General features: G+C 40.0%; 1 protein-coding gene across 8 annotated transcripts in view; it reads left to right on the forward strand.

Moving 5' to 3' along the window:
- ELAVL4 (ELAV like RNA binding protein 4) overlaps positions 1-27183 on the forward strand; it is an 80850-nt gene that overhangs the window by 23365 nt on the left and 30302 nt on the right. For all 8 annotated transcript variants that reach the window (XM_069023372.1, XM_069023376.1, XM_069023375.1 and 5 more), the window contains exon 2: positions 15317-15557. In XM_069023372.1, the coding sequence (XP_068879473.1) occupies positions 15317-15557 (241 nt within the window). The remainder of the gene's footprint in view (positions 1-15316; positions 15558-27183) is intronic.

The raw sequence follows: 27183 nt of genomic DNA on the forward strand, positions 1-27183 counted from the left end.
CATCAGTTTAAAATCCTGTCCCCTTGTACTCTGCTAATCAAGTTCCCATGTTAGATACAGGGATGCCTCTCCACTGGTGACTGGCTTGGTTGCTTCCTTTGCTTTCTTCCTCTTTATTAATTTTACCTTTTTGAGCTCTCTCAAAGTGAGCCCGAGCTGTTGTGACAAAGGATGGTTACAATGAGCTGGAAGGGGTATACTTAAAAATCCCATTTGAATGGGTTTGAAATAGTCTTCATCATCTTTATTTGGTCCTGTTAAATATTGTGACTCTATTGAAAGAAAATCTGGTTGTATTAATCTTACATATATTTAATGGATTTTTTTTTTAAATAATATCTTCTAAGTTACAGGGAATTTTTTTTTTCCCCTCAACCTTCCTACTTGGTATGCTGGGAGTGTACTAATTAAATGCAGGTTATTTTCTGTGAGTAATTGTCATACTGTTGGTACATAACCTAGAGCCACTGCACACCCTGAGGTTTTTCAAAAGAAATAAGGTATGGTTGTGTCCTGTATTCTGGCAGGGGAATTTGGTGTCTTCTTTGGGAACTTGGACTTTGAAGATAATTTCAGCAAACAGTCCAGGCAAGAAATGGGCACTGGCAGAGAATATTGTGGTGAGAGGGGGAGAGATGCAGATAACTTGACAAATCCACTTGTCTGTTTTGGTAATCTGTGTCCACTGGACACCTCATTTACATGCCTGGACACATTAAAATGTACATTCATGTGTCTGGGGGACAGCTAACTGGATACACTCTGATGCACTGGCAAATACTGCAATGCAGTATTTTTTCAATGTCATTGGGGTTTTGGGGGAGAAGTGGGCACAAACAGTTTTCTTGTGAGTGAGGTGATGTTAAAAAGCTTGGTACCTCTGTAAGGGATAGGCCAGATTTTGCAAAATTTTCTTATCTGTGATGGAAAGTCACCCCTCCCCCTTGCAGTTCTCTCCTTCTCTTGCTCTTTTCCTTTCCATGTAGGATGGAGGAAGAGATGGGGTACACACATATTTTTGTGTGTGTTCATGACCATGTATCTTCCCTTCCCAATTGAATGGATGTTAGGGAAAAAGCTGGGAATTGGATGCGGAGGAAGAGGGCGTTTGTGTAATGTAACGCTTCCCAGTCGTTTCTGTGTATGTCCAGTTACCAGCAGTGTAGGACTTAGAGCAACTTTAAAAGAAGGCACATTTCAATTTTCTAAGGAACTTTGTGAAGAGGAGGGCAGTGTTTCAATTCAACAAGTACAATAGATTTAATCCTAATAAAACATGTTCAAAGGGTACCTGTACCTCGCCTTAGCCTTTGGGTGCATTTAACCATTTGAGATAATGTAAAGGGAAGATGTTGGAGAAATAGATACTTAGAGACTGCTTGCTTGTTTTTTCCCCTCAAATGATCAGTCTTTACTTTTTTAAATACTAGAATATTTTAGGTGTAGGGGGCTTTTTTAGGTCACTAGCTTTACAGCAAGAAGAAGAAAGGAGGGAGAAAAGGTCTCAATGTGTCAGAGGCAGTAATTGTATAAAATTAGCCATCTAGAAAAGGCAGGAAAGGCTTGGAGGAAAGAAGGAGGCACTAATATGTGAAGCAGCACTGTGCTAGTTGGGGAGATAATGAGTGATAAATTTGAACTGGTGCAGTGGTGTGATGCCCATTAATTTCTCAGAACCTTGACTTTGCAGGTTTGTTACACTGTTGTTCACACCTTTAATTATAACTAGTTTTGGATGATAGCTTGGGGCACTGAAGATGAGACCTTTTTTTGTTGTTTACTCATTTAAATATTCAGGGTTTGCAATAGCATTGGAACATTAGTGTTAGAAATTAAATACTCTCAGATGAGATTATAATAAGAATGCTGTTAATTCTTGGGACTGCCTAACATTGTCTTATTTGTAGCATTTACGCTGCTTGCATGAATTCATTAAGAATTAGCTCGGTAGTGTTAGGTTAAGCTTTATTTTCTGTAGTGAAAATCTATGTTCCCTGATGGAGCTTCTGATGCATTATTGCTTCTTTAGAGCCCCAAAATGTAGGGAGGAAGCGGAGAGCCCATCTTACCTATTGTTCTACCCTTGACAGTGTCTTACGTGAGGACTTTCACCTCAGTGGCTAAGAAAATCTTGTACAAGTAAGGAAATGCTGAGAAGAATTCGGAATCGTTAATTAAATGGGGAGAAAAGACAGAATATTAAAAAAAATTTAAGTAAAACAAAGGGATAGCTAAACCTTTGTGTGTCCTCTCTGGAAATGAGATGTAGTTGCACAGTAAGATACGAACCTGGCTTTGACAATATTTAGAGGCACGATGTATATAAAATGCTGTAGTACGCCTTTGTTGCTAAGGCACGCACAATTGCGTCAGCAGTGCTGTTGTGATGGGAAATAATTTGTCCTTGAATTCTGGGGGTAAAAAAGCTTTCATTTATTTTATTCTTTTAAAATTAAACTTCTCTAATTGCTGTAAAATTCTGTATACATTGCTGCTGGTAGTCTTCCCAGCCTGGAGAAGTGCGCCAGCATTTTCCGGAGTCAGGGCGGTGGCATTTGGTGGCTTCGGAGCGTTCAGAACCCTTGGAGGTGAGGGTGGTGCGATAACGTGTGTTTGTTTCAAAGCAGACACCAGTGACTATGGGAGGTGGCTCTCGCTTGCAGTGCTTCGAGAAGGTTCCACCCGTAACGCGTCTGTGCCCACGTAAGTGATGTTGGTGTTGGCAGAGGGCAGCAATGCCACTGGAGCCTTTCCAGTAGCGCGAGTCCTTCAGATCCAGCCGCGCACCCGGCGGCGTTCAGCAAGCCGTGGAAGGAAAACCAAACCGCTTCCCTGGGTTTTCGCTTCCTGAGGGACATTTGGTGAGAAGGTCCCACCTGATCTCCATGTAGAGGCCCCAAAAGGTTGCTGCTGGAGCAGGTAACTGTGCCCTGGTCCTACCTGTTGGCCTGTAATTGCATGCACTTCCCTTTGGAGAGGCTGCGTGGTTTCCTGAGCACTGCCAAGTATTTTCTCCCAGGTTGAGTGCTGTTGAAAAGCCTTTGTAGGGACGTGATGGATGAGGGACGCGTGTCCTTCTTGCTTTTCTTCCTTTTAAGAATCTCTCATGGTTGTATTCTGGAAAACCAGCAAAGACAGCAGTTTACTCGTAATTTATAATTTAAGGTAGAACTGCCTCCTCTTGTAATGTTATGTCTAATTGCCCAGCAATGACACAGAATTTCGGATCCTGACTCTGCTCCTGCTCGTCAGGACAGTTGCCAGAAGTCCATATTTCCCTACTGCTCTTAACAGCAAAACTGATATTTGTGAGTTTGAGAATTATTATTGCTAGACTGAACTTCATTGGAAGGTTTCACATTGGGGATTTTTTTATTTAGTACATGGATTAATTAGGACTTGATGTCTATGAAGTACTTGGTGTGTGTGGAAGTCAACCTGGTTTTAGTAGATCTGGTTAGAGAGGGTCATAAAAACTACATGGGCAAAATACTAACAAACCTTTTTAATGAGTTGAATGCTAATCTGCAGGGGAGGCCAGGCCTTTTCTCAGTCCCCTTCAGTTGATATGTAGACTCCCATAGTCAGCAGCAGTTTAATGTTAGATAATATGAAATTCATGACTCAACGGCATGAAATAACCCATATTTAAGTCACTACACTGTGGTGGAGTGTTAACGCATTCTGTTTTGGGGATCAGAGGTATTTGGGGTATTTGGTTTTCTGCCTGCTTAAAGGGTTTATAAATGTGACTGTTAGTTTCAATACTTGTATTAATCTTCTGTTGGTCCTTTGTGATCTTTGAATGGGGGTCAGTGACTTTTTGCTTTACTATGTGTGGAAGAACTTGTGGGCAAAGATGTTATTTCTGTAAAGCAGAAGGCACAGTCACGACTCCGTAGAAGTAATAATGTATGTAAATAAATGCTTCTTAAATAAAAATAGTTCTAATATGTCTTTGTTCCAAATGAAGTTACCGGCAGTAGATGAGTAGGGGGAAGTTGATTTTTAGCAGAAAGCATGAATGCTGGAAATTCTTCCTAATATGCCTGTGCCAGCTATACTGTGACAATGTTGCTGTCGATTGCCTTCCTGTGAGAGCAGCTGTTCAGGGAATTAAACTCTTTGCTTGATGCAGAGGGTCCTGAAAAATTCAGTGTGCAGCTACGGTGGTGGCTGGGGCCATTTTTAGTGTGGCCATTGGTAGGAACTAACTCCATGATCCAGCACAGTAGCATATTGTTCTTTAGACTAAGTGGGCCAGGACAAAATTATCATTCTGTATTTCGTGTGCTCTGCGAGAGATTCCAGAGAGCACTTCAGAATTTGACATTGTGTTTGATAATTTATAGAGCACAGTTTATATTTAACTGTAGACATGCTAATCTAGGGAAAAAGAGTAGTATATTTTTAGAATCCTTTTTTATTGTCTGCGCTTGTCATCACCCAACTACTGAAAGAAGTGCTCGCAAATGTAAAGGCTCGGATAGAAATTGAGTTTAATTTCCATCGTTAGTCTTTGCTAAGTGCAAAAGTGAACATTATTTGTGTGATGTTCTTTGTGGTGATTAAGGAGCTTTGCAGCTGTACGTAGCCACTGTGGCCACTGGAGGAGCCACGTTCTCCTCCAGCATTTCAGCACCAGGCTGGATCAGGACACTTGGGCTGAGTGGCTTTGTGGCCAGGGTGCTTAGGTGATGTTGTAGTAGTTCTAATAATGACAGTGTCACTTTTGTCACCAACTTATTTGAGGTGAAATTGGTGGAAGTGGATCCAGCTCCAGGTTTAAAGCACCTGCCTGTGGCTGCTGTGTGTTGTAAGGAAAGCGTAGCCAATAGAGGACAGTAACTTGGTTGGTGGTTTGACTCTTTTAATGCTCAGGCATTAGTCATGTGTGTTTAGGCTCTTAGGACAGTTCTCCCTGCTGATCTCTAATAGTGGCTGTCGTATTTCCAGTTGTGTTTTGATATCTAAGTGAAATGTAATGGATGGAGTTTGGAGTCAGGACAGCCGTGGTGGTCTCGGTTCCCTCCTGTCCCCAAGCACCTGTAGCTCAATAGGGGCTAAGCTTGGCTCCTGTTGAGTGCTTGAGCAGAATTGTTTTAACCAGGGCATTGTTATCCGTGAGGTCTGCTCACCTTTTTAAGAGGGGTTTTGGTACATTTTTAATTTCTTGGTGTTCAGGGTGTGTTTATTTACCTTTGTGAAAGAAGGTGGTTGGTTTGGCCTGTGGTGTGCTTCTCTTCTGTAGTACAGAGATTATTAATAGAGTTTGTCTAGGATAAACCATGAGGATCTGTTGGCCTGACCTGTGACAGATCTGTACTTGATATTTTGTCCTTTATTGATGAATAATATATTACTAAGCTATAATAATGGGTCTTTGAGCTTAGCATAGATGCTTTCATGCATGAGATGGTTTGAATTTAAGCATTTCTGAGATATCCCATGCAATACTTTAAAACTTACACTCACTTAAACCATTTTGTAGGTAGTTGTTTTGTGAGACCATCAGAGTAAACAGCTGCCTCTGCTTACTCAAAGGTGATTTCTGCTTGTTTTGCTCCCAGAAATTTCTCAAGTTTACAATTTCTATTATCTGCTCACTATCTTTAAGATGGTGATGGCAATATTATTTTCAGTAATTCATGTAACTTGTCTACCATAGGTATGTTACAGAAGTAAGAATGCCAGTGTTTCATGAGAAGGTTATTTCCACAAGCAATATTAGTATGGTACAGAGCTGTAGGCTAACAGGTACATTGTGGAAAAGATGTAAATTTATTTTTTTATTACTAATCCAGTTAAGTTTTAAGAGAAATACAGTTAGCTTGCAGCAGGCAAACATTTCTAACGATGGCGATAGGACTTAGCTGAACATCATAGTTTCTATTTTGGAGTCTGTCTCGCTTAGACCTGCAAGCTGCAGTATCCATAGAGATGCTGTTGCCAGCAGCTGAGATGTACACATGTTGATTAGTGTTTCCTAATTGCATTTAGCAGTGTGTCTTCATTAAGGTCCTGTTGAGGACAGAGCCTTAAAACATCTTGGTTGGGGCATGTGTTTTGTTAAGCCATCCATTCCTGCTTAATATAAGCTTGTCTTTGCATGAAAAATATAAGGGCAACATTTTCAGAAGAGTTTATGGCTTAGGAGCTGAAAATCCTATTGCAGTGAACATTAATGAATCTTAAATTGCTTAAGGGCTTCTAAAAATTGTAGTTTTTTGTCTCTAGAACTTCAGTAGAAATAACAGCAGTGGGGGGTTGGATGTTCCTAGGCTTCACGGAGAGCCTGCGCTGTCCTTGCTTTGCTTTGCCTTCTGGTAAGTAGTTGTTTTTAGGTTTCAGTATGGCTCATAACACAGGTTTCACTGCCTAAACTCCTGGGTTGCAAATTATTCTAGATTATTTTCTTAAAGGGAAAAAACACAAAGTGGAATTGTGACAGGTCTACAGCAGCTGAAGACTTGCAGCTGTCTGCTTCGTACATGAACATGTATGTCCCTGTGGGAATCTGTGCGTCAGTACACAGTGCTACATGCATATTCCCAAGGCAGTAATACAATTCAGTTACAGATTAGTAATGTATAACTCAATAATAGAGTCAGTAAACCAAACAAGTAAGTAGTGATTAGGAAACAAAATTGAGCTAAAAATAAAATTCAGAAAGTAACCAGAAATATGAAAAGACTCTTTTTAATTTCCTTTGCTTTTATTTTAGTGTGGTTTCAGGCTGCATGTCCTTCTGGACTGAGAATCTTAGATGTTGATCTTAACTGTGATCTTACTGTCCAGTATGTAGGCTTTTGAAAGACCCTCTTCAGTCTTCCAGGGTTTTCCTCATGTACTTAGTGCTTTTGGTGGTGTATCTTTTTTTATCACCCTCTTAACACAGCTTTCAAATATGGTTTCTGTTGCAGTTACTGGGAGATCTCTTGCCTTTGTGGTATCAGTCTAATGAACTGTAGCTCATGGAGAAAGAGGATGTTTTCATCAAATTTTGGCTTGGAGTGTCAATCAAAGAAAGATCTTTTTGCTGAGATTTGTTTTTTTGGACTCCTTTAGCCCTCCTGTGCATTTTGAGAGAACAAGTAGTAGCCTCAGTGAAAAGCCAGGAGGGAGTAAGAAGCAGTCTAGAATGATGAAATAACTAAAATAAAGCTCTTGTAAAACTTCAGGCACAAGGTTGCCTGGTATGAATTTGGCAGAAGTAGAAGTGTGATTGAAGAAGGAAATAGATGTACCTTCAGAACTGAAAGCCTGACCATGTTGCCTTTATTTCAGTTCAAAAATAGTGCAGACCTTTGAGCAGAGGCGGCTGGTGACCCCCAGAGATGCGGGTGGGCAGGAGCCTTTGATTTCCGTGTCCCAGGACAGAAGTAGGACATCTCCCTGCCACCAGCCTTTGTTGCTGCAGTCTGTGGCTTTTAGGGTTGTAAGGGTTTTTAACCTGAGCTGGTTGGGTAATGCATCTAATAGACAGGACACATCCATTTTCCTCCTTGGAGTTTATGGTGATGGCTTTCTCCACAGCTGTGTTCCAGAGGGGTGTTGGAATGCTGTGAAATCAAGACTGTGTTTTCCCATATCTTCATTGTGTGAATTGTGTTTAATGGTAGAAGTTATCATAAACCCTAGTGAAACAATTCTAAAAAAAGAAGGGGCTAACTGGCTGTCATTCCAAAAGCCAGTTTGTCTTAATGAAAAGTATGAGCGTGATCCAGGGATGGAAGGGAACTTTGGGCCCATCACGTATTCCACCAGTTTCTTCCTCACCATTTCCCAAGTGCTGTTGCTGTGGACTTTAATAAGATATTGGGAGAACGCTGAAGAATAGAGCTGGACACCTCTGAGGTTTCCAACAGGCATCATTTCCCCATAGTCTTTGCAAGAGGTAAGGAAGAAGCTGGAAATAGTTGAACGTAAAGCTTAGTAGAAGTTCATAAAGAACCTCACGTTTTGTGAGTTGAGGTAATGCACAAAACAGAGCTATAATTATATTCTGCTTCTGGACAAAACATTGTTGTCCTTACAAATGTGCTGTGCTTCCCAGAAACTGCTGTGCATGGAGTGCTTGTCTATGCACCTGCTCCCCAGTCCTGTGTTTCCTCTGAGCTTTGCAGAGTGCTGAGCTGTATGAATGATAATTGTAGTTCTCCTCCTCCAATTTCTTACCCCCAGAGTACCTGCATGAAGAGTAAGAGATTATGCAAAGTGTGTGCTATGGTGTCTTTGTTCGTATCTTTAGTGTAGCTATTGGATGTGTAGTTCCAGGAGTGTTTTCCCCTACTGCTCAACTAGTAGTTACTGATGTCGAAATAGTTGCAACTTATTTTGATGTCTGCTTCTTTCCCCTACTCATTCCCTTTTGTTCTTAAAATCAAATGCAAAACTGTAGAGCCCGTATTTCATGGGAACACAAGACATTTATCTGAAAGTCTCAAAAAAATGCAGTTTGGTGCATCATTATACTGGTTTTCTTTTTTTGATAAGGTTGTTAGGAGTTGTACCTTATCATTGGGCTGGGTTTGAGGATAGGGTGCTGCATTATGGGGCTGTCACAGCTTACTGTCAAACTTTAGCAGCTTGCCTAGATGCTTTCATCTGGTTTGATTTTTTGTTTTTTCCCACTTCTGCAAAATCTGGAATAAAAAATAACAGGTTTCGCCTTTCTGCTTTTTGTCACTGTGTTGGTAGAGCAGCAGTCCCTGCCTTACTGCCCATTTGTACAGCACAACTTGGTGCTGCTATGGGTTATGTCCTTCAGGCACTGCTGTGATAAGTAATATTGCCAATAAACCTTGCATTGCTTTCACTGAAGATTGGGGACAGAATATTTTGTTTTAGTATATTCATGCAAAAGCCTGTAATGGACTGGTTCAGGATAAATTTAGCTATTAAAGAAAATAATTTTCTCCTTTATTTGAACTGAGGCTTTCATCTTAAAATTAATGCATTTGTTGTCTTCTCCATTTGGATCATTTGTGTGCTCTGTACAATTATTGTGGCACCCATAAATGTGAATTTGCTGAAAATGTTTGAATGCCATTTCAACCTGAGTGCAGCACACTCTGAAAGCGAGTTAAAACGGCTGTATCTGTGCCATGAGAGTCAGAGATTGCTAGTTTTCTGAGTTGAGACTTTCAGCTATATCTATATTTAAAATATATTTAATGTGACTTTTACTCCAAGGAAGGTAAAGATGTAGCATGTAGAAGTGCATGTGAGTGGGGAGCATGTCAAAATACAGAGGGTTAGATAATGATTTGTTTCTGGGATATTGATTTGCCTCTAGGCAGACAGACTAAAAAGCTTCATTTTCCTCTTTTATTTCATGTTCATGATGTATTTATTCGGTAAATAATAGCAAAGTCTAGTTGTGCAGTACATAAGCTTTAATAAAAATGTAATTGACAGTGAAATCTGACAGTTGTGTTATAGTTAAGAGAATCTGTACTGGAGCTGCACACAGAGCATTGTTTGCCTCTCCTGAGGTCACCTTAGAAAAAAGCCCATGTGAGGTACAGGTGCACCTGCTTTTTGCTCTGGCTGCAGTTGTGGTTTTGAACCAAGGAAGGCTTAAAATCACTTCATGTTCTTTTTCTTTAACACTCCTATGGGAAGGTGACATGATGTGTCCTGAACATTTTGTGATCCAGTGCCTCATTCTACAAAAATGTGCTGAATCCCCATGGAATGAGTAGCAGTGGGCACTCATTTTAAAGTGGGGTGGGTTTGTGCAGTGGCTGGAACAGGGCTGAGGGACCTGGATGTGTTTGTGTTCCACTCCATAGCCATGGACCAACCTCCTGGCTTTGGCATGGCTATTCATGGCTCAGCAGATGGCCAGGCTGTGGATGGATTGGTCAGGCAGCTCCTGTAAATGGGGTTTTTCTCACCTGCAGCAAAGTTCTAGGGGAACAGAGACTTGTACTGTGCTGACTTCCATTCAAAAGAGCAGATATGCAGGGAGTTAAAGCCTGATTCTCATTGTATGAGGAAAACCTTTGTGAATCTACATTTATTTTGAGAGGTTTTGTTTGTTTCTTCTTTTGTCATCGTTTCTCGTGAGATGGCTGTGGGACCTCTGCCATGGCACCATTTGTTTTCAGTTGTAAAAGCAAACAACTTGCAATGCTAATCAAAGAGCTTTTTTAGATAAAGTAAGAGCTTTGCATTATTTATCTAAACTCTTTTTTATGGGAGAATGTTCTGAGTTTGTTCATTAATGAACACTTAGAAATAATATAAAATTAGACCTCATGAATTCTTCATGAGGTGTAATTTGCCATGATCATTTTTCTTGGCATTTAGGTGCTGTGAACAGTTCATTATTCATAGTTAACTTTTTTGACTTCTGAGTCCTCAAAATGGATATGTCTGCATGAATTTTCTGGGGTTTAGAATTTTTTTCAGGTTTTGATTTTAGGAAAGGATTGTTTGTGGTATGTTTAAAAACACTTCTCTTTAGTGCCTATAAATAACACTTATTCTTAAGAGTCTTAATTGTGACTTTTTTTATACATGCCAAATCAGTTTCTGTGTAATGTGGAATATGGTCAGTGGAGTATACAAAACTCAGCAAGAATGGGTGCTGATTATTTGCTGAATACAAGCTCCTTTCAGTGTTACATATGTGGCAGTCTCAGTTCAACATGCAGACCTTCTTTTAGACTGCTGAGAACAAATTTTCTAAATATAAAAAAATGTATATTTACATTTATCAAGCCATTGGCTATTGCTTATGCATGCAATAGGGAGATAAGGCTGTCTTAGTCTGTGGGTAGTTTTCCAAATGATTCATTAACAGTGCTTTGTAATGGTAGATGGATGTCACACATTTACTGTAATAAGTGAAGATTAGTGTCAGTTACTCTGGCTTGTAATAGTTTGTAATTGTAATAGTTGTGTTTATACATACCGTATTTTTTGCATTATTGTTGGAACTAATTTTTTAGCAGGAATGAGTTGAAATTAATTGAATTAGTTGAAAAAACAATGAAGATGTGATGGAAGTATTTCTGAAACATTACTGATGTAGGAGTTGCTCTAATGGGTGTTTGTGGCAGATACTCTGTGGGAGTGGTTTATACCTAGCCTTTTGGTAAGCAGTGTTTTGCAAAACAGTGGCAAAGCTTATGTTGTCTTCCCCAAAGCATTTCTTTGTGAAATCTGTCAAACTAAAATACCTCGTACTTTGCTGATACATTACCATAGTGAGAAAAGTAGTACACCAGGAAATCATCATTTTTAAAAGTAGCAGTCTGATGAAGTACATGCACAGTTTGAAACATATAACTTAGAATTTAAAGACTGTGATTTTCTATTACAGATGGTATTTGTCAGTGTTAGAGTATTGAGATTATTGGTAGCTAAATGTTCAAATGTCTATTGGCAATAACTGCAGTTTATTCTCCTTCAAAGATACCATTACCCCATATATACAGAGTATCATATTGCAGTATTGGGAGTCTGGCAAGTTATTGCCCCCAAAAAAATAAAATGCCTCTTTATACCAGTAGCATGTGAATGTCATCACACATGACATTTGTGCTGTAATATTTCAGGACTGGTAGTAACTGCCTAAATTGGGTCAGAAAAGGTCTACAAAAAGAGATGTTGCTCAGAGCACAGAGATATTGCTAGTTTTACTTTGTTATAGAGGTTTAAGACACATCTTCAGGGATAACAGTATATTTTGTTTTGAAAAAATTAACATTGAGGTTAAGTCACTTTGGAATTTTCAGCATTTGTTTTGCCTATATCCAGATAAGCCCTTGATGAGTTAGGCAGACTTAGGATATTTTGGTAGAATTGAATTGCAGCCCAATACTTTCCTGTATTTAAAAAAGTTATTACCAGTAATTAAAACACAGTAAGTTAAGTGTGTGCCCTGGAAACTGGAGTACTGATTTTAGAACTGTTCATACTGTGATACAGGTATTAAATTAAAAATTTAAATCTTAGTGTTGTGGATAGAGGGGGGGGGGAAAGAACATACAGCAGCTGTCATGTTGAAATATATTTGAATAAATAATGTTCCTCTTATGTAATGTGCTGACTGATGTGGAATTGACAGCTACTTAATACTAAAAACAGTGCTTGACAATAAACATGCCAGTGCATCCGCACTAAACTCTGCCCGGGGTTTGAGCTTCAGACATGTTGGAGACAGGACCAAATGTCTGGGAAGGAGAGCTGGGGCTCACTTGTTTGTTACCACTAATAATGTAAGTCTTGACTCATCACAGGAGTCAGTATGTACACCTAAAGTAAGTGTTATTCCTTTGTGCCTGTGAGAACTTCGAGTGCAAGCTCTGCTATAACTGCTTTTGCACAGAAGCCACTCTGTAAATGGAGACTTAAAATTATGCAGAAAAAAAAAAATCTGAAATCCTCTATTAGCAATGCTTTTAATAATTCTTCAGCATTTCTCTTCATCCATTATCTGTTTTTTAATATGTATATAGCAAATGGATTTTCAGTAACCTATGACTTGGCAATAATTCAAAGGGCAAATAAGTGCCTTGATTTTCCTTTCTACTATTAAAAAAATCGGGAAAACTGAATTGGAGTTGAGAGCAGCTAGAAAGAAAACCTGGCACCTGGTGCAAAATTAGTTTATGCCAAGATACTTTGAAGTATGAGGAAATGTACTTGTTCAGTAACAGATTTTTACAGAGCATCTTACTCTTAATGTTCTGAATGTGTTAAATGTCTTGGGTTGAATTCTGTTCCTTTGCTTGGTGGGGAAGGTATGCATGTTGAAAATAAAACTAAAAAGCATTTGCAAAATGCCTAAGTAGGACACCAACCAGTTTGAAATTTTGTTTTCTTTCACAGATTTTTTTAAAAGATCCAGAGTTATTGTCTACCGTGGGGAACTATAGATAGCTTTTGAGTCTGTTGCTAATAATAGATGATGTACCTTTCTCGGTGTGTTGGGCTAGAGTCCTGCTTCTGCTGAAACTGAAACCAGTGGTGTGGTGCTCCTGAAGGCAGCAGGATCCAGAGGGGCAGGATCAGTCCCTAAAACTGCAGCTTATCTTGTGGGGTTTTATGTTGGCAAGAATCTGGTCCAGTGATGTAAAGGCGCACGGGAGGCTGCCGTTAACCATGTCAGCTGCTTCACTCATCCTCTGACTATGCATTAGCGTCGGAACTGGGATTTTTTTCCCCCAATTTCAATCGAGTGGATGCAGATGCAGCCTGTAGGAGCAGGCTGTGCTGAGCTGGAGCGCGGCCGCCTTGGGGTGCGAACCCCAGCCCTGCAGCAGCTGCTGGCAGAGCTCAGAGCCCGTGTCTGCCGTGGGGTCGCGGAGGTGCGGAGATCAAAGGATGATCTTCCAGCTGGAATCCCGAGCTAAACAGATTTAGCAGCATCTGAAGCGTTTAAGTAGTACGTGTGAGTAAATACATGGATGGAATTAGAAGAAGGGAAGGGAAGAAAGTATGGCCGATGCTGGGTAGCAGGGGGAATCTTGAAGGAGGAGTGTGTGGGGCTGGCAAAGCTTGGCCAAGGATGCCAGCAGTATTTGGTGCCACGTGGCTGGTAAAATTGGCAGGGGGATTCTGGTTTGGATGTGCCCATGTCTTTCATAAAGTGACTATTTTTGTGCAGTTTATTTTCAAAATGATTCTGCTGTGTGGTTTTAAGGCATTTCTGTTCAGCACAATGTGGCAAGGCTTCTTTTTATTTAAAAGCTGTTAAACCAAGCAGCTATTCCTGGGCTTGATAATAAAAATAATGGTAATTCAAAACTTATTTCCATTGATAAAAAAGAGGGTTATTTCCTAAATGAGGCATTAAACTAACACTGAAGCATTTCAATTAAAAAAAAAAGACATGACCAGAATATAACCTATTTAGACTCTGAGCCACCCTCATGCAGTTAATTTTAGAATAGACACCCTTTTTTTTGGTGTGTGTGTCCCCATCCTCCTGAATTACAGGCCTAATTTGTCACAACATGTACCTCCCTGGATTTAAAAAAGAAAGCAAATTAAGTCTCGAGTAATTATAATAATTATAGGATCGGAAGAATACCAGGTTCAGAGTGTGTGGTGCCTTAGCCTTCTGTTCTCCTGTGTTTGTCACTGTCCCTGGGCAGTGGAATCTCCTGCCTGGGGCAGCAGTTTGCATCATTGACTCTGGTGGAGGGAGGCTGCGCCCATCCGAGGGATTATCTTCGATACCAGTGAAGCTGCACATCACAAACTTCACAGCAGGCAGCAAATGCCACCATTTGCGTTGCTTTCATTTATCCAGATTTGAGACTAAGATGATGCCCTTCCTTTGTCAGCACTGGTGACAGTGAAGACAGGCTAGGAGCCACAGTAGAGGCAAATTATATGGGAAAAAGCATGAAGTACCCAGGTTTTTCTGCTTCCTTTGTCTGCCTGTGCAGTTTTGGGACGAAAACTTGTGTTCTGCAGATAAACATGCAGGCAGCTTTGCTCACGTGATGGGTGGCACTAGTGACAATGGGGCTACTGTCCTGCAATGCACTTTGCTAAGCTGTACTCTATTTGTCATTTTTTGGAAAGGTCTCTGAGTATCTTCTGTGAAAGCAGGAGTTTTCTGTTTCCAGGTAGATGTGCTTGTTATAATTCCAGCCTTCACCTGTGCCTGATAAGCCTTTCTCTGATTAAACCTTTTTGATTCCAGTAAATATCTGAAGACCTTTGTATCTGTGAAGATTGCAAATCCAGGGCTTTATTGTTTAAAGAGATGTCAGTTCGTTAGTGAATAATATAGGTGGAGAATATAGGTCATCACTGGAACCAGTAAAGGGTATGTCTTGGGACACCAAGTTTATTAATTGAAGGCAGGCTGAGTGACGACACGGTGCAGATTGACTGTGCCTGGTTAATGTTGTTGTCATTGCACTCTGTGATACAGTTATTAAATAGGTAAAATATTTTACCTTTTCGTATAGAGCCATACACTTACTTCATCTGATTTAATGGAACTATAATTTTAATTATGATTATTACCTTAAATTATAATTAAATTTATGTGGTTTAAATTTACATTTGTGAAAATGGCTGCGTGATGAAAGCAGAAATCAGCTTCGCGTTAACAAAAAAAGAAGGTTTTTTAACTGCATCTTAGTATATGCTCACAGCCAAAGACTAGCATGACCTACTTTGCAACAATAACAGAGGAATCAAGCCGGGTTTTTTTGTTGAAGTATCTAAATTGGCCACGAATGCTACCTACTCAATTCGTTTGTGAGTATCTTTAAAAATAGCTATTGTATCTATGAAACTTAAGGGTGTTTTTTTTCTTTTTTCTCTTATTTTGCTGTAGATAATTAGCACCATGGAGCCTCAGGTGTCGAATGGCCCTACTTCCAATACAACCAATGGACCCTCCAGCAACAGTAGAAACTGCCCTTCCCCCATGCAGACAGGGGCTGCTACAGATGACAGCAAAACCAACCTCATAGTCAACTATTTACCCCAGAACATGACCCAGGAGGAGTTCAGGAGTCTCTTTGGGAGCATTGGTGAAATTGAATCCTGCAAGCTCGTGAGAGACAAAATCACAGGTAAGTGCTTTGTGTTGTGGATTTTGCCTGCATTAGGGTCAGCTTGTATTTGGGGTCGGCAGAACCTTGGTGCTTGTGTTGCAAGTGCTCACACAGGGAATGCAGCAGATGCTGTGGTGAACTTCAGGGACAAGCTTAGTTTTCAGTGCTGCACGGTGGATCTAGAGCAGCTGAGAAGCCCCTCGACTCTCAGCCCCCACAGATCTGGGGGAGAAGCCTGAACATTGCCAGTCTGCATGTGCGTAACACACTGTGCAGCTTCTTGCAGGAGAGCTTAGATGGTGGCCTTGCTTTCCTAGTCATTCTCGTTTTTATTTGACATGGACTTGTCTGAATGGCTTGAGGCAACTGATGGTTCCTAATTCTGACTCTATTTGAGCTTCCCCAGACCTTCATTACATTTCTGCCTGTTTAAGAGCACCGTAAGGTGAGGTTGTTCAACCACGGTGGCTTCAAACCACAACAGTTCTCTATGTCCATCACAGCTTATTGACCACAGTGTTCTGGAACAGCAGTGGGCTCTAGTTGGGACACCCTCCTCTGGATTTCATTCAGACATCTGTAGACATTAGGTAATTAACTCTGGTCCCCAAAAACATTTCAGTTTGCCGTGATCCTTTTTCATATGAAGCAGCACCCATTGGTAGGTGCCTTCAGAATAAAAGCCTCCCATGGCAGATGCTGCCTCAACAAGGAGAGGTGCCTGCACTGTCGCCAGAGGAGGTGTGGATGGGTGCAGATGCACCTGTCCTAATCCACATCCTTGCTGCCGCAGCCAAAAATCCACTGGTGCACAAGATGGGATGAATAATCAGCTTTTATAGCTTGCTTTATAGGTTAGTTTTATAGGTTGTGTGTCTACTTGCACCGTAGGTGGGAGCAGCTGAAATTTCACTGCTGTTCAGTGCATCATCAGTGCTGTTATGTTTAGCACAGAGAGCAGCAGCCTTGGGAGGGAAAGGGTTCCAGAAAAAGAGTCAGCTCCCCTCAGAGGCTCTCCTGGCAACTTGGGTGTGTGCTCTGTGGGAAGAGGCACCACGGGAAGATGAGGAATTAAAATGTGAATCTCCATACCTGCTTCCATAACATCCTGGCAGCCATTGTATTGGCAGCATTATGATCTGCTTAGTGCCTTTCAGCATGCAATGCTTCTTTTTTGTTTACTTCCTGACACACAGCAATGCTCTGGTCTGAACACAAGGCACATAACAAATGGCAGTAGCTGTAGGGCAGCTTGAGTCCTCACAAGTGTAGTCCAGCAGAGCTTTCTTTAGCACATTGACCATGATGTATCTGTTGCAATAAATCTTCTGATTTGGCCACAGCTTCGGGTGTTTTAAAAAGAAGATTGAAAAATTGAATTGACTTTTATTTACTCTTTTTTTTTTTTCTACAGACCTTTGTTTTTGTTCTAGTCTGAAAATAATCTGAAAAATTTAACTGCAGGTTAGTTCAGTTCAGACAGAACTGAATACCTAACCCTCATCTATAAGAGCCTAGGGTGCCTAACTGGAATTTTCATCTTGTGTTTCATGAGCTTTTACTGCTTACCCTATCCCTCCAATTCATGGTGATGTCCTTGCAAAATAAGTTCAAGATTTTAGATACTCAGTGTTGTTTTCATAGGGAATGGGTTGGCTCTGGACAGAGAGCCATTACTTCATCAGCTAGGAACAGTATTCTTTTTGTTTCATTCCCTCTCCAGGCTTTTGTCTTTCTGTTTGAAGATGTGAAAAATTTGCTATATGATCTTCTGACATATTCTTGGGTAGTTTTTTTGCCTATGCCTTTTCTTTCTATACAAAGTGCATAAATCTTTGATCACTAAAATACTTTAAAGGAACCATTCTTTAAAAAAAACTTCCACAGATGCCTTGAGGACATCACCCCTACGTGTTGTTTTAAGTGATGATACAAGTACAAAAGAGCCAAATTTGTAAAAAAAAAAATTGTTCTCCAAATTATCTGTGCTGTTTTTGAAAACAGAATTTAATCTGCCAAGATTTTTCAGGCCTGTTATCAAGGCATTGTGCAACATGACTGAATTTGAGGATGCATGTTCATTCCTCACATTGAATTCGGAGTTAGTAAATCAAATGCAGTCCTCTGCCAGAAGCAGTTCATGTTTTTAAGGTTCTTAGAACATGGAGAGTAACAAAATGGAAATGCACTGAGGTCATACCCAGCTCATCTTTCTGGATCATCATGTAAGCTTGTTCTTCATTAGGCCCCTGGACTGGTTTTTTGGGATGGGAGGGGGGTGGAAGTATGCCAGTAGGCTGCTAGAGGAATGACTGGTTTTTCAGGGACTCTTTGCTTTTTTTCCTTATTAAAAATCAATAGAAGTATTTTTTCTGACAGTGAAAGCTATATTGCAAAAAGCCCAGTGAATTCTTAAGCTATTGCTGAAGCAGTGAAGATGTGAAACAGTTTAGATTTTGTCTGCTTTTGGATTTATTGTTTCTGTTGAAAGTTTTGTGGCTTTAATAAATCTAACGAAAGCATGCTCTGTTTTGTTATGCCCTTAAACAAGTGTGCTGTTCTTTCTGTTAAAAGTCTGGTTTGTCTTCGTGTATTTTAAGTTTGCTTCTTTCTTGCTGGGCTGAATTACCAGGCAAATCAAAAAAAGTCAGAATCAAAAGCTGTAGCGAGAGCTTGCTTCAAGAAAAATAGAAAAGGTCATAAACCAAATCATGTTTAAATAGTTATCCTGGCAAAACCATAGTAGAAAATCTCAAATGTATTTCTGAAGCTAGGTAGCATTGAATTGGTTCATGTAAAAGATTCTATTTCTCCTGTCAGGGAGCTGCAAAGTTTTTTGGTTGTTTCTTTTTTTTGGAATAATGAGTCTTCTGAAATGTTTTCAAGGAGTTAAAAGGTAAAGAAAGTCTGTTTAAACGTACTGGATCTCTCCGATAAAATTCATGACCTGAACTCTTTTATTCATTTTAAATTTGGTTAGACAATGTATGACAGGAATAGTCATCTGCTCCAAGTCTTTTTGCAGTCTTAGAACAGTAGTGGGAGTTTTTAATAAAATTGGTTTGTGATGTTGCCCCCTCGCTTTGGAAAGGCACATGTTTAAACAAGCATATTCCTTTACTAAAAAACTATGCTAATTTGGTAGTACACCGCACTGAGTTGAATAGGAATGACAGCTTCTAAGACAGCCTTTAATTTGGTATTCAAAACCAAAATCGTAAACTTGGGTTTTGTTTGGTAGCTTCTCAGAACAGGCAGGATATACAGTAGCATTTTTTAAAGATGCTAATGACTTGAGAGAGGAGATGGAAGTCAGGCATACATTTTAATTATGGGGGAAGGGTTGCAATAGCAAAAATGGTTTGGGTTTTTTTTTTTCCACTGCAGAGATTTTAAGGGAAATGAGACAAGGAAAAACAGACTGAAGATAGTTGCCTTCATTTGGCAGGGGTGTTTAATAAAAGCAGAACTTGTGGTTGTAAAGTGTGCTTATTAAATTCTTCATTTACACTACCTAATTAATTCTAGCATTTTAAATTAACAGTGAAACTGGTCCCTGCTGTACCATTTCATAGCTACAGCATATTTCGTCCAACAACCCAGTTGTTCAGGTTTAATCAGCTGCACTCAAAAAATGAGAAGGAACTTGGGTTTAAAAAAAAAGCCAGCTGAGTGGCATAAACATTTTGGAGCAGTGTTAGATGAGGGGAGGTGACTTCAGGGAGGAAACCCATGGCTTCAGATGGATATGAGACTCAGCACTAACCAGTGATACTAAGCTGTGCAGTGTTGCAGATGCTCTTTATTTCTTACTTTGTCTGAAGAAAACCAGTGACAAATATCTTCATCACTTGAAGGAAAGGGTTTGAACTCATGAGAATTTTCAGAGAAGAAATGCTGAACTTTTGTCCTGTGTTTGCAGACAAAAGATCTAGTCAATGTAGTGTCCATCAGAAAATGTAAGTGCTGCTGGCCCAGTGAGTTGTCCTTGTTGACATAGTTTGTGTGTAGGGGAAGGGGATGTTTGTTATTAATTTTTTAATTGATTTGGTAGCTTTTAAGATTCATGTTTTTGTTTCTCTGTAACCTACTCAGAAACTTATGTCTCTGAGTCTTCAGATGATCAATATCCAAAAATCTTCGGTCTGCAAATCTTTCTCATCTTCAAATGATCCAAGAACACTGTAAAGCAGAGTATTTATTGATACAAGATTTCTGTGCATCCCTTAAGTTATGACAGGGTTTGCATAATTCTGCTGTGTGGTACAGTTTGATGTTCTTTGCATGTGTAATCAGGAACTTTGTTGTTCCTCTGCCCAAAATGTAACTCTGTTGGTTTTGTTTTTTTGTAATTGTTCCTTTTTGAATTTGCAATTCCTTTAAGATTATGTACAAAGACTGAAGTCTTTCACTTTAGTTTCAGGTATTTACAATAGTACCGATGCAGGTTTAGATTAAAACTGCGGTTCAGAAATAATCATGGCATTGTAAGTATAATTTAAATATCAATGATCCCAGTGAAAAGGAGAGAAAGAAATACTGACTGCTTTACCTATAGTCTTCTCTAGAAGTTCTGGATTTTCTACTCCTTACTCCTTGGATTTTCAAACATAAGATCCAAGAACCAAAACCTAATAAAATGACAGTCAGAAGTAATGTAGCATTATCTGAACAAGTACAGGAAGGTATTTTTCACATGAGAAGTGTGCAATGCTCATTCCTCTGTGGAAACTGGTAAATTGTTGACCTGGGAAGGCTGTTCTGCCCCTTCAATTCCAAAGTTTGTCCACACTTAATTAAGTTGGTATGATGTGCCCTGTAGAAAAAAATATTTTTTCCAACTTTCCTGTAAAATGAGTAGTTCACCAGCACATACTGAAAAGGTGCTGCTGTAAAAAGCAAAGACCCAGATTTTATTTAACCAAGTGTGTTCAGCAAGTGGTGGGGAACTGGTGGGTTTCTATCTAGAACATGCTGTTCAGAGCTGCATGTTTTCTGTTTGCTGAAATTTGGAGCTTAATTGAGCAGCCTTAATTTCAGCATCTGGATTTGGTGACTGCTTTGAAAGCAAGGGATGGAGAAGGCCTGTATCCTCAGGAGCAGGAGCCATTAATTGCACAGTGGTGATGCGCAGGGAGGCAGGAGACAAGGCAGGCAGGAATGGCCATGTTCTCAGGAGGGAAGCTCTTGGGTCTGATGGCAGATGTGCAGTAGCAGGAAAACACTCCCTAAGCTTTTCTTGGTAAGCAGACATCAGCTAGTTATTGGCCCAGTGTTTGCAGCAGGCAGCAGACAAGTTTTATGTATTTTATTGGAGGTTTTGATGCGTGGTAGAGTAGATAAACCGGGAGGTCACAGTGTCCGTCTGGGTGGGAATCAAAGGAGGACTCTGGAATCTCATCATAATGTAAAGACACAAAGCAAAAATGGGATTAATGGCTAAATTTAATTTTAGAGAACAGGCCTTTGGTAATACAGTTCATGACAATAGGTAACCATTGCATTTACATTGCATAACCATTGCATTACACTTAGGCTGGAAATTGCAGAAATATTAGTAAAATTGTGCTGCTTCGTCAAGGGGAGAAAAGATGTATTTTTATTTAAGGTAAATAGTTCACAGCTGTTTATGCTTAGAAGCTGCAGGTAGAACACGTATTCACTGAAAAATTAACATACAAAGGCTGCCAGTGTTTTGTCTATCTTTTCTTTAAGAATTTTGTAAAATGGTGTGCTAGAAGTGTTCTGTGGGAAGAAAAAAAATTGATCCATATGCAGATAAATATAGCTTACAGTGAAACCTAGCATTAGGGTACCTGATCTGAGATGACTGAACCTCTAATCTGAGCATAAACTACTTCTGCATTTGATGTCCAATTCACTGATTGTGCTTTGAAAGTGCCTTCCATTTTGAGATACTACTGGTTCCAGCGGTTTTCCCCACTTAAAATACATTAAACAGATAGGATTATAGAATGCAGGGATTATGTTAGATAAGACTTATAAACTCTTTAGAAAGTATGTAAACACTCATGCCTCATGGCATAAGCCCACCTAATAACAGGGTTTAGGAGAAAAATACCTTGTAGAGGTAGTTTATTCCCTTGTTGGCTTGGAAGGGGTTTTTAGTAATTCTTTGTAAACAGTGGTAACTAGTCACTGATCTCTGATCATTTATTTGGCACAGATCTTGTTGCTCTGGACTGAGCATTAGCAGCAATGTCAGTGCTCTGGTAGAAGAGGAGAATTAATACAGTTCTTCAGAACAGGAAAAAAAAAAATCTTTTGTACTGTGATGCTCACTGTAAATTGAATATATATTTCTGGCATTTGGCTTGATTGCATTTAAAGGCCATGTTTAGTAGTGCCCCTCAAATTGACTGTATAGGGAATCTCGGTAAGAAGCAGTGGAGTTCTTGCATTTGACTTCCTTGAAAGCAAAAGACTTAGTAGTTGCTGAAATAGGAAAAATATTTATGCAGCAGAGTACTCAGCTAGACTTCTTTTGTCTGAAAAAATACCAAATTAAGTCAATTGCCTTAGGTTTTTCAGAAAGTTGACTGTACATTGGCCTCACTGTTACTTATTAGGTAAAGGGGATTTGTATGGAAGTTACTTCTTTGTGTTTAATATGTAGACAAATGCAGTGAGGAAAGAGTGGTCAGAGTGGTATTACTGCAGCTGAAAGTCAAGTGCCCAGAGAAGCAGAAGTCTAAAATAATTTAGTTTGGAACTGAAAAGAAAATATTCTTCTGATCGGATGGGATACAGAGTATGCTTTTTTCATTTTATGCAGAGAATAAAATGTTAAAAGATATGGAAAACCAGACATGTTTCAGAGTCTTTTAAATTTGAAATCTAGAATTATTTTTAAAGGACTAAATATATGGCTCTGAATGTTATTAAAGACCTTTGATAAATTGATCTTAATTTCATAGCCTAGTTATTTTTATAGCTTATTTCCTGAAGTATATTCTGTTCTTGAGCAGAGATAAACGTAATTTCCATGTTGCATATCCTATTTTAAGGGCTGCAGATTCAAGACAATTCCCAAATATTGATTATTTTAATGAACATTTGCATTAAGTGTCTGAACTTAGCACTGTGGAGGAGGAGACACAGAAATGGTAGCGAGTGTCTCAGTGCTGGATCTCTAAAATGTTTTTTTTGTGTGATTTGATGTCTGTGCTGAACGCTGAGGAAAATGGTCAAATTAGCATCCATCATTTTCTTTATCAGTTCTCTGCAGTTGCCTGGTGCGGGCTGTGCTGGCGAACAAAAGAATTTTGATTTCTTGATTATTGGAAAAAAGCAATTGAAATGAGTGTTGGGGCAAATAGGCAGGAAGCAAGCAGGCATGACCCTTGTGCTGCGAAAGAGCTTTCTAATTAACTTCACCAGTTTCAATCCTGAGCTGCTTCTGAAGTGTATTAAATACATCTAATGCATATTTAGAGTATTCTTCAGTTTTTGTTGCTTGGTTTGAATAAATACCATCACCTTCCCATCAAGCCCAGTGTGGAAGGATTAGCAGTGTGATTTTCCTCAACAGCACGAGTACGCCTACACCTCTGAAATCATGACTTCCAGATACAAAGGTTATTTATGAGGCTTTCCAGTGTGTCTGCTGACCTTCTACTCTGAGCCTTTTTTCCATCCCTCATATCACCTGCATTGAAGGATAGCTGTCTACCAGAGAACAGCCAGGGAAATGGCTCTGGTGGAGCTGTCTGTTGGTGGCACTCCACCCTTCTCTTTTAGTGTTCTCTCTCCTTTTTGGCTCATTCTGCCCTCTTCTCAAGAAGCCCAGACTCTGTGCTTCAGCATTTGTGTGCAGCAGCTTCTCTTTAGCCCTTTTTCTTTTCTTTCCTTTTAGCCCAAGGAGAAAGAGGGAGGGAAGGAGTGAGTGCCAGGAAAGTCCTGGGAGACTGTCAGCCACTAGCGAGGCACTGCCTTGCAGCTGAGGCAGGGTTCTTTGGGGCAGCAGTAGATAGCACACCCAGGTACCTGTCAGGGCTTCCAAGGCTGACTTTCCCAGCATTTCTCCATTCCCTGCTGCTCAAGGAGTTCTGCCCTTCTGCCACACCCATGAGCATCATGGCTGTACTGTGGCTGTCACCTCCGCCTGTCTACCATGTGCTCTTGCTGCACAGCTTGTCCAGGAACAGAAGTGACCTGTGTAAAACCAGTTCAAATGCTTTGGAAAGTGATCTGCTTCCTGCTCTCCCTTTTCACAAGGCTAATTTTCACCAACACTGCATTTGGCATTTCTTTTTGACTTTCAGAAGGTGTTCAGTAAACTTGTGACTAGTTACTTGACCTGCCTGTGGTAGCTGATTCTCTGAATCAGTGAGCCAGGGAGTCCTTTCCCCTTCTGTCTTGCAGAGCTGATCCATCATCACTTGACTCCCTAGCAAGCAGTTTGTTTTCTCTACAGCCAAAAGAGTTCTACCAAGGTGATTTTCACCTTGGCTTCTGGGAATGGTCAGCCTGAGACTTTCAGACTGGTACTGGGATCTGCTACTCCTGGATGTTCTCAGCATTCCTGTCTCTCCTCTGTTTTCTGCTACCTCAGTTTATGTGCAGTCCCTAAACTGATGAAAGTAGTCATTCAGGTTCCATCCCCTCAGCATACATCCTTCAGATCTTTGCCTTTGGAGTTTCTCTGTGACTTGAGCAAAGACCCATTTACATGATCAAGCCAACTTCTTTTCTATCTGTGTGTCAAGTGAGATACCATTTGTAGAGGTCAAAGTTTCTTTTGGGGTATTTACTGCATGGGGGTCTTGCCTGGCCTTAAGTCTTTTTTTTTTCTCTCCTTTGCTCCCAGAAAATGTCAAAAGTTTAATCCCACTGCTTGGAAACTTAGGCCATCATTTTAAATTGTCTTACAATTAAAACTTCTTAACTTCAAGTTATGCTGTTACACACAAGGATATATGGAGAGGGGGTTTTCTGCACCCTTAACACTGCTCACTACCTATTTTTTTTTTTTCCTGCTTAAAGCAGAGTTTCTCTTGCTGCCTGAATTGGAAGTCCAACAGCCTTTGTGTGCAGCTCACTGGCAGTCCCATGCTTAGAGTCAGCACAGATAACCATCTCGGGAATCTGGGTTATTGGAAGTTGCTCTGATGCACGGTCTTTGCCAGCAAATCTCTGGATTTCATCAGCATTCTCTTTATGTCCTGTGCTTCATTCCTGGGTGTCATTGATAGGGTACTGCAGCCTCTAACTTTTCAAACCATTTGTGATACAGCCTGAGTTTTGTTTGGGCCCTTCTGTATCTCTCCATGTCTATTAAGACAGGTTTTGCTCAGGTGCTATGTTTCCCATTTCTGTGATGCCACAATCTTGTGGTTGTTCTCATCCCTGTGAAATTCTGATTCTATAAAAAGATAAGAGAAAGAGGGGAAGAAAGCATCATGGCCATGAAGTACCAGTCCATTTCTTTGGCTTTGCTCACTGGCTCTGCTTTGGCTGACTCACTGCTGGGTGTTGTTGGATGTAGCTGCTGTTCTCTGTTGTTCCTGAGCAGGATCCATCCCTGACTATGTTGATGTTGCTGCTTTTGTCCCTGCTAGGAATTTCACTTCAAGTTACTGATTTGCAGGTGCTGCTGGAGACAGGATATTGGACCAGGCAGACCTCTGCTCTGACCCAGTACTGCTGTTCTTAAGACTGACTCAGCATCTGTTTAATTGGTGGAATATATCAGCTTGAGGGGGGGGGGGGGGGAACTGAACACTTTATTATTTTTATTCACAAGAGCCCGAACTACCTTTTTTTTCCAGTTAAGTGGTTTTTAAGGGATGTTGCAAAAGCAGATGGACAAAAAGCTGTGTCATACTCACCTGCAAGCAAACAAATGGCAGCATTGCCAGTGTGATTAATTGTTGCTGTACTAGAGGGGCTGTTGTTCCTGCAGTACGAGCTCTAATCTGCCTGCTGGCCCTATTCAGATAATTGTGCTCACACACATTTAGAAGCACCTTAAGTTAGGTATCAACAGGCTTCCTTCCTCTTGCTGCAGAATTCTAGGACCCAAAAAATGAGGCTGCCTCCTCCTTCTCTGGGAAGCTGTTGGCTGGATGGAGGAGGTGTATTGACTTTCCTTGCTGTGAGGATGGGTAGGTAGGGCATGAGAAGATAGGACGTGTAACAAGAAGTATTCTCCAGCAGTTCCTTTTTTAGACTCCTCTGTTCTCCTGCTTGCTGTATCTGTGTCATTTCTATTTACCAGTGCATATCTTTGCCCAGTTCTGTTTCATTAACCATTTTCCTGCCCTGGAAGCCATTCTTTGTTAACCAAAAAAATAAAACCAAAAACCCAGCCCTAAACATGAATGGCTTGGGAACTTGAGTGGTAACATATTTTTCCCTTATGCTTTCTGCTGCATTGGAATAGCTGCTCTGGTACCTTGATTTTGGTTGTTGGTAGGATTGTGGTACTCATTTGCTCCAGGTTAAGTATTTTGCCAAACTGGAAACAAAAGGAAAAATGCTTATTTACCTTCTCCTCTGTTTACCACCTACTTGTTAAATATTGTGAAAAGCCTTTTGAGTTGTGTATCACAGAAATTGCACTCGTTTTAGTGGTGGTCAGCCAGCAATGGCATCAGTCTGCTGTACATCTAGTGCCATACATGTAGATAAGGCCATAAGGGAAGGTATTAGCTGATATAGATTAAATCTGCCACCTTGAAAAGGACAGGATTTTTATGTTGGAGAAAATTTACTGTGGAGCATATTCATGCTAATATTCTTCTCAAGAAAATTATCAAGATTAAGTGATAGAACTAAGTAGTATCTGCACACAGTCATAATATTTTCACCTTAAAGTAGTTTTCCTTACTTTCATAACCTGCAGGTACCTTGGAGGAATATTACAAACATTTGAAACCATACTTAAATTCCGGTTCCTGCTTTAAAATTCTTGGAAGTTCTGTCTTAAAGCTGAAACAAATTTGTGGTGAGGCTCCCTGCAGTCTATATATCAGTGGATAGCAAAATTTTTATGGGTAGCATGTTTTGGAATATGATAAAGTAGCTTTACCTTTCTCAGCATCTTTCCAGATGCTGTGTAAAGTAATGTGTAAATCTATTACAGATTAACCTTCTTAGCTGTCAGGTTGCAGCTTTTATTTAGGTTTCTGCTGATCAGATTAAAAATGCTGCAGTCACGAGTTGTGTTGTTAATATTAAATTTTGTATTCTGGTCTGTAATAAATTACTTTCCTCTGTGCATTGGAAAAAGTGGTTAGTAGAGCTCAGAGTTTAATTAGTAGGCTGTTGATGAGACAGAACAGGTATTGAGAGTCATTGTTCTGAATTACTGTGAAATTTGTTAGTATTGTTGTGGCTTTTGTTTTTTGTTGCTTGACAGAGGCTGAGGTACAAACCCTTAAATGTTGCTGAATTAAATCATTTAATGACAAAATTACCAGGGCTTTTTGAATTTGCAGTCAAACAGGTTTCAGATATTGATGCTGCAGTATACTGTTATGTCTCACTTAATATTCTTGTTTTGCAAAACAGACTCTTGTTTTTCTCCAGTTTTGTTCCTCTGCCATTTCCTTTAGACTAGGAGCATTGCTACCACCATTTCTACATGAAATCATTCCAAGTTTGAGGATGCAATGGATTT

Source organism: Aphelocoma coerulescens, chromosome 8 (genome assembly GCF_041296385.1).
Source record: "Aphelocoma coerulescens isolate FSJ_1873_10779 chromosome 8, UR_Acoe_1.0, whole genome shotgun sequence".
Taxonomy (NCBI): domain Eukaryota; kingdom Metazoa; phylum Chordata; class Aves; order Passeriformes; family Corvidae; genus Aphelocoma; species Aphelocoma coerulescens.